At 57.7% G+C, this 7,991-nt stretch overlaps 1 protein-coding gene across 1 annotated transcript in view; it reads left to right on the top strand.

Annotated features, from left to right (window-relative positions):
- The first annotated feature begins 5,418 nt into the window (after positions 1-5,418).
- HS3ST3B1 (heparan sulfate-glucosamine 3-sulfotransferase 3B1) overlaps positions 5,419-7,991 on the top strand; it is a 49,483-nt gene continuing 46,910 nt past the window's right edge. Inside the window, exon 1 of the mRNA XM_032280225.1 lies at positions 5,419-6,466. Within this exon, the coding sequence (XP_032136116.1) occupies positions 5,913-6,466 (554 nt within the window). The 5' untranslated portion in view covers positions 5,419-5,912. The remainder of the gene's footprint in view (positions 6,467-7,991) is intronic.

Raw genomic sequence — 7,991 nt, 5'->3', positions numbered from 1 at the left:
AGAAGCAAAAAAAAAAAAATAGGAGTATGTTTGGATGCTGATGGGAACCATACTATAGAGAAGGAGGGGTGCAGGCTGGGTTCCTGGGGTACTGTACAGGAAGCATATAAACCGATGCATACAGCACTGCACCTGTAGAAGGGAGGAGGAGAAAGTAGATGTGGGCAGGGGGAGAAGACCAGCTGTGACGGAGCCCAACATCCTTTGCCAACCCCACGGGAAGCTCTGGAGCTTGGACAGCCCTTCAGAGATGTCTGAAGTTAGGCTGGAAAGAGCAGGCCTTTAGCTTCTACATCAGTCACTGGCTGGGGCCACCTGAGAAGCAGCATACCTACCCTCAGCCTAGCTGCCCTCTGCAATCCTGGATAGGAGGAAGCAGGAGGCTGTGTTGACAGCATGCCAGCAACTGGAGCAGCAAGTCCTTCATTGATCCAGTGCTGGTGACCCATCAGTGTCCACCACAGGGAGATGACTCAGGGACGAGGAGATGGCAAAGGCTGAGAAGCAAAACACTACTGGGGTTCACAGTCTCATGGAGCTAGCCTGCAGCTTCCCTCACTATGACAAGGGTAGAGTGCCAACTGGTATGGAGGTTTGGTGGTGGAGGGGATAGATCATCCCCTGTTAGCATCTATGTACTCAAATAAACTTTGAGAAATGCTCTGTCAGAAGAGATGGCTAAGAAATGTTTGTCTCAGAGACTGGGAGAGTGGGCCTCCTGGGGACACTTAGGAAAGTTGCAGGGTACCTTTGTATGTCCATAGGAGTGGAAAGTTAAAGCAGGACCAGTCATTTCTATCATGATTCCCTCCATCAACTCAGGCCAGGAAAGTGGCTCAGGCCAGGAAACTTGAAGGCAGAATTGTCCTGGAGGATTTCCAATGCTGGCAAAGAATCATGGAGGAAGAGAGGGGCTGGAGGTATTTGTAGGAGAAGAGGACAATGGAGGACGTCTGATGGCTGGTGTTGAGGCTCAGAAGCATTGTACAGTTTGACCAGATTTGGAAAAGCAATGCAGCTGTGGTGTATCATATGCCAGGATCCTGGTAGGAAAGGCATGGCACCCTCAGCTGGGTAAATAGAGGAGGATGTGACTTACAAAAGAGCTGCAGGAGGAGAGGACACCAGGAACGGCATAGTGCCTTGGCTTTGGAGCTGCCTTTGCTGTCCTAGGGCTGAAGCAGGAGGCAAAAAATCATAACAGAACCGGGTGACTGCCAGGCTCTGGGGAGAGGACTTCCCAAGAGGGGCTTGGACTTCCAGGTAGGGGACCCTGCCAGCCCTCCAGGAGCCAGACAGGAGACAGCCTGCCTAACAGGGGCCTCTCCCTCAGTCTCCCCATCCTCCCATTCCCTGTCTCATTCTCTAGGAGACAAGGGAGCATCCGGCCCAGAGCAAGATGCCAAGTGGAGGAAGAATTTGGAATCAGCGCACACCCTTACTCCCCATGGCACAAGTCAATCAAACTAACCTGGGCATCAAAATCTTATTTATAAGCTAAAAGCCGTCATCCTTCTCGTGTGGTTTGCAGAGGGCCCCTCATACATGGCAGCGCTTGTTGCGACAATGCTAGAAGGTCCAACTGGGACTGGAGAGTGCACCATTCCCAAGGCGCAGTGGGAGCTCGCTCAGGGAAGCGTTTCCTCCCTCTCCGAGGAGCCTCCAGCCACTCTTACAAAGAATTTCTCCTCCCTGTGTTCGGCTTGGCCAGCTGCAGCCGCCGAGCTGCGCCAATGCCCTCCTCTGGCCAGGGGTTCAAGCGCGCAGAGTAGCGCCCTGGGCCCTTGGAGGAGAAGGGGAGATCGCGGCGCCCGGGACATCCAGGAGCTCGGACTACCGCGGCCTCCCAGCTAACCCCCAACGAAGGTACGGTGGGAGTCCAGGCCGATATCAAGTTCCCTTCCCAGTGCGTGGGGGAGACAACTGGCCGTGGCTGCCCCCGGCTCCGCTCTCGGCTGTCCCGCAGCTGCGAGGCTGGGACCAGAGCGCTCCCTTCCGGGCGGGCATCGGAGCCGCTGCGGCGCCCACCGCTTTGCACGCCCGCGCCGCTGAGGAAGGCGGAGTGAGCTCGCAGCTGCTATCCCCCGAGGGGCCGCCTAGCTGGCGAGGGGCGCGGGAGGAGGGTCCGGATTCCGGTGGCAGGAACTGAGGCTCTGGGCCACCGGTTCAGGCGGCCCCAGGAAATGCCTTCTTTGCGGTCCCGCAGCGGGTATCGGGGGAGCTCGGCCGCTGAGGGCGGCTGCTGGGGAGGCGGAGCTGGTCGCCGGGCTCCGGCAGCTGCGGAGACTCCTATACCTAGCCCAGAATCAGAGGAGCTTCAGGGGGAAAATACTGCGGGGGCATTTTGGCTCAAGTCTCCCATTCTACAGATGTGAAATTTTAGAGTGACCCGATTGGGATTACTCAGAGAGTTGTTGGTAGCAGGACCTGGGGGAAGAGGGAGAGGAGAGGGCCCCTGTGGCGGCCCCGCCCTGTCCTAAAGAAGAGGGAATGTCTCTCAGATTAGAGCCCTCAGAGGCCCTAGCCGCGCCCCCACCACTTAGGTAATGCCAAATAAACCAACCCAAATAAATCATAAACCTTAAAGGCATGCTGAAATAGAATTCTCTCTCTTCTACATTTTCGAATGCAAACATTTTGAATGAGTTTATCAGAGGTAAACCTTTCCCTCGGTTTTAGTGGTGGCATTTTGCTGATGCCCAGGCTCCAAGCATGGGGAACCCCGCAAAGGTTAAGGGCAGAGGCTCAAACTGGGTTCACGGTTAATTTGGCTACCACCTCTGTCCAGGTTTGAGCCTTGAGTTCTGCATCGGCGGAATGGGAAGTTGGATGGAAGAGATGGCGCTTGAGGAGGGTGGACCAAGAGCGACCGCGCGCGTGGGAATTTCACGGCGCAGCCTGTGACTCTCGAGCGCAATGAAAGGATCATCTGGGTGGGCAAAATGGCCAAAGCGTCGGTTCGCCGCCCAAATGCTCCTCTGGCGCCGCTTCCCATCCCGTCCAGGCGCTGTCCAGGCCCCAGACGACCCTCCGACTTTGCCCAGGGAAGGCCTCGGGGCGTGGTGCGCCACGTGAACTCCCTGTTGTTCTGAATAATGAGAATTGAATGGACGCCGGGTGGGCCCAGCCAGAGACTTAGCTGTGGGAGCTCAGCTCTTCGCTGCACCCAGAGCAATTTACGACACCCACATCTTTACCTCCACTCCCTCCTTCCCTCAATCCACCCCCGGAAAAAAGGAATGCCAAATGTATTCAGCTGGCTCGATTTGTAATTGCTCACTTATTAGACTTCACTAATCCTCAGGACAGGGACCTTTTTTATTGGGATTATCAAAATCCTTAAAACCCCAGGCAGACTTGAAGTTAGCCACGTGGGAGCTACAGTTCGCCTAACACACACCTATACAACATGAATTTTCACCTAAATAACATAAAATTTGAATACACCCCCTACGGAGACACTATTTCTCTTCACATTTCCAAGTAGAGTCGGGCTGGTGCTCAGAAACTTATTTGTTCTCATGTTTTAGAAGATTAAAATAAATGAATTAGATTTAAAAATTAAAGGTGAAGAACAAACACAATGTCCCAGTGAGAGAGGGAAAGAAAAGCTAGAGAGAAGTTATTGCTGAGAATATAAAAGCGGGAGGGAACTCCTCTGTCTAATTTATTTCTCCCCCAGCAGTTTAGTAAGGAAATGTCTTGGGCTCATAGTAGTTACAAAGAAGTCACCCGTAGCACAGCCGGGACGCTCGGGCCCGGTGGTGACCGCTGTGCTATCTGAATCCTCTCTGACCATTACCGCTGCTCAGGCACATTTTCAAACCAGAGGTGCTTACGTTGACGGTGGGGGACCCTACCCAGGGTGGGGCTGAGTAAACTCAGGGACACTTGGGAACATTTACTTAGGAAGGGAGAGTGAGAGGGGTCGGTTGCTGGCGGCTGGTCCTGGACCGCGTGGTCTAGGGACCAGGGCTCAGGTCGGTTCTGCTGCGCCCGCCTTCGCGGTCAGTGAAGTATAGCGCGGGCGGCGGCTTCCAGTGAGTCACTTGGTGGGTGACAGCCCCCGGGGTCGCTCTGGGGTCGGAAGGAATGTTCTGTCCCCGGAACTGCTTGCAGCCGGGAGTTGAAGGCCCTCTGGCCCCGCAGAGGCTGGATTGCAGGCATCGAAAACTTCCTGAACACGACCAGTAAGAACTTGATCCCAAGCTTCCGAACTCCAAACGCCTGGGCAAGAATTCAGCAAAGCGCCGCACCGTTCACTCGCACTTCCCCCAGCTGTTTCTTGGAAGACAGGCTTACCCGCCCCAGTCCCGGGTGGGTCATTTTGCCAAAGAAAATGGGGTTGGGGTGCCTTCGAGTAGACTTTCACTATTAAATAACTGCACTTCAGTGATGGATTTGTTCCAAATTGATGTTTAACTTAAAAAAAAAAAGGGGGGGTAGCGAATGGCAACACGAAATAATCAATGTCACAAGTCAGCAAATCAAACTGTCTCCTAAATTAAGGCAAATGTTGGCTTTAATCTATTCAGGGAAAAGGGGAAGATGGAAAATTTTCTCAAACCTAACGTCTCTAACAAACTCAAATCGGATAAAACTTCCTACACGTGACTCCCACGCACACTTTTCGACCAGGAAACTTTTGTTTACTAGACTCGCTCTTCCTGTTAATTTCTCCGGTCTCTCCTTTCCCTTCCCCAACTTATTTTCGGCAGTTTGGAAGGCTGGAGATTTTTCTTAAGGACACTTTACACTGATCCCAGTTAACCGGCAGACCAAGGGAGAGCAACACCTGGCAAAGAATAAGAAAGACACACACACACACACACACACACACACACGCGAGCGCGCGCGCGCGCGCGCGCACGAGTTGACGGCGATTTGTACTTAAACTTCTGTGCCCATGCCTGCCCCAGACAGGCCTCCGAATGAGTCCCCGGCGTGGGTTAGGCGGGTTCGAGTGCCTCGTGCATCTCTGTCCCTGCTCTCCCCTCTCCAAGTGCCTCCCTACACCTCAACAAGTAAGTATTACGAAACCTCCTGTGAAACATCTGGATGGATACTCGCGTCCCAACATCTGGGCAAATAGAGCCAAGGTTGGCTCCTAGAGAGAGAGTGCGGAAATGCGTGCGGGTGCGGGGACGCACCACTCTATAGGGTAGGACCTCTCCCAGCGCTCGGTCACTGCAGCATTCTTTGCATCATCTGCTCCTGTCACCAGCCCCTAACTCCGCCCCCCTGGGCCCGCCCCTTGTTCCACAGCCAATGGCAATCCCCGACTGCCTGTCACCGCCCAGAAGCCTTTCCACACCCCCACGTCCCGGGAGCAGGTTGGCTGCTGAGCGCTCGGCGCATCGCCCGTATTTGCATGGTGTTCGGGGTTCCTGGTAGGTAGAGCAGCCCGTCACTCTGGAAGGCCAGGACCGCCCACTCTACCGCTGTCCCCAGCTCTCTTCCTGCGCAGTTCGCCTCCGCAGCCTCTGCGGGGAAGTGCCGGGGCTGCTCTCGAGGCTCAGTTCTTAGGACTACGAGGAGGCAGCCCCGGCGTGCGGCAGTGCGCACCGTCTAAAGTGGCCAGGGCGCGGGAGTGCAACGTCCTCCTGGCTCCGAGCGCGTCGTCGCGCCCCAGGAGCAGACCCTCGGCGAGCAGTTACCGCCGTCCAGACTTTCAGTTCCAGTTGCAGCTCCTGCAGGGCAACATGTCAAGAGCCGCCGCCGCTACAGCTGCCGCCGCCACCTGGGGAAGAGCAGCAGCAGCAGCAGCAGCAGCGGCGGCCGCTGGCACGCGGGGGCTATAAAACGAGCCGCCCGGGCTTCCAGCGGGCCGGGAAACCCTCTCTGCGCTCACTGCCCGGCGGGACCCACGCCATGTGCTGAGCCATGCTCCTGGCCGCGCCCGCGGGCAGCGTATGGGGCAGCGCCTGAGTGGCGGCCGATCTTGCCTCGATGTCCCCGGCCGGCTCATACTGCAGCAGCCGCCGCCCCCGCCGCCGGTGAGGAGGAAGCTCGCGCTGCTCTTCGCCATGCTCTGCGTCTGGCTCTATATGTTCCTGTACTCGTGCGCCGGCTCCTGCGCCGCCGCGCCGGGGCTGCTACTGCTGGGCTCGGGGTCCCGCGCCTCACACCCCTCGCCAGTCCTGGCCACGGCTCCAGACGGGACGCCCCCCAGGCTGCAGTTCCGGGCACCGCCAGCCACTCCACTGGCTGCGGGCAAGGAGATGGCCGAGGGCGCTGCGAGCCGGGAGGAGCGCAGTCCCGAGGCACCGGACTCTCCAAGCCCCATCTCCAGCTTTTTCAGTGGGTCTGGGAGCAAGCAGCTGCCGCAGGCCATCATCATCGGCGTGAAGAAGGGCGGCACGCGGGCGCTGCTGGAGTTCCTGCGCGTGCACCCCGACGTGCGCGCCGTGGGCGCCGAGCCCCACTTCTTCGATCGCAGCTACGACAAGGGCCTCGCTTGGTATCGGTGAGTTTCCCCGCCAGGGGCAGGGGCTTCAGAGTGGATTCCGACCCTGAGCTAAGGGAAACCAGGAGAACGACAGGGAAATGGCAGGGTTACAGCTTCGGACCACCGGGGGTGGGGCAGGGAAACCACTGCGGATTACGGGCCGGTGGCGCCGCGCATCCTGTCCGGGTGCGATGCTGGTGCCCGCCGCTCGGTTCTCGCCACAACCCACAGAAAGTTCTAGCGGAGCGCTGGCAGCTCAGTGGTCTGTGGTGCCCTTGAATTAATCAGGCGCCCTCGCCGCAAAGAAGAGGGGCAGCGACCGAGACCGCGCTTGGCACAGCGAGCCACCCTCATGGCGGTACCGAGGCTAATAGTATTTTATGACTCAGTTTTAACTTTTCCTCGTGGAGCCGGAGACGCTGGGAATGTTCTGCGCCCCTCTGGTCGGTCTCCGCCCTCAGCCAACTTGTAGAGTAGCTTCTGCTTCCCAGATGGGGAGAGGGGGTGGGGACGACGGCGTCCCGCCCAGGCCGCTGAGTCTGTTAACTTTTTGTTACAGTCCGCTTGCTTACCGGAACCCCAAGGGGTTCAGACCCGCTTAGGTCGCGAGCCGCCTGGGCTCAGGAGGGTGAGCTGGGCGGGTGGCCTGGCGCCTCCGCCTGGCGGGCGGCGCGCGGAGCATGGAGCTGTGCTGGTCCCTGTCGGGCAAAGGCGCGCACTGCAACCGGCAGGAGCAGCGCGCGGCTTTGAAGGCGTCCGGGCCCCCGGGCACCGCCGCCCGTTTCCGCCTCCCTAGCCTCGGTGCTGGGATAGCGAAAGCAAGGACGCGTGTCTCCGCGGGGCTTTTACACGTCCGGGGCAAAGAATATTAGGGGGCCCATTGATTGAGAAATGAGGGTTGCTTCGAGGTCGCGGTTTCCGGAAATTCTGTTTTCGAGTCGGGTTGCGGGTCATGTTCCAAAGGGACAGCGGCCCCGGGGTCATAATCACGACCCCTGCCCACTGCTTTCCGCAGCTGCTGGTCTTTGGGGGTAAACTGTTGGGTTGCCTGGGCTTCGGGTAAGGCGCGAGTGGACAGGAGGTCTAGACTTCGGCCTCGGATAACTGTCTCCGACTAGGGGCCCAGGTACCGGCCCCCGCCTCTTCGTTGGGGTCTACACCCGCAACCCCAGCCAGCACGACGTTCAGGCACCCCTCCAGGCCCAATTAGCTTCACAGCAGAGGCTCGAGACTTGGGAAAACAAAAGAGGAGAAGAGAACTGAACGCCCCCTCCCTGTCCCCACCCCACTATCGGGACCTGGGTGGGATGGAGAATAAAAGTGGGCTGACCTCGCGGATTAAAACCGCTCTTTTCCCAGCCTTGTCCTACTCTGTCCCCCTTTGTCCTTAATGTTTTATATTATTGTCAGGAGTTGCCTAAGTCTCGAGGTTTAACCAGCCGTGACAGTCACCCTTCCCACCGCTCCCGGGCTGTAACGCATTCTCGGAACACTGGTGGATAAGAATGCAGGCTCTGGAGTCCGACGCCTGGTTTCATGTCCT

Source organism: Sapajus apella, unplaced genomic scaffold (assembly GCF_009761245.1).
Source record: "Sapajus apella isolate SASKATOON/1434 unplaced genomic scaffold, GSC_monkey_1.0 scaffold12, whole genome shotgun sequence".
Taxonomy (NCBI): Eukaryota; Metazoa; Chordata; class Mammalia; order Primates; family Cebidae; genus Sapajus; species Sapajus apella.
The sequence above is the reverse complement of the archived record's forward strand: the minus strand, read 5'-3'. Positions and strand labels throughout refer to the sequence as shown.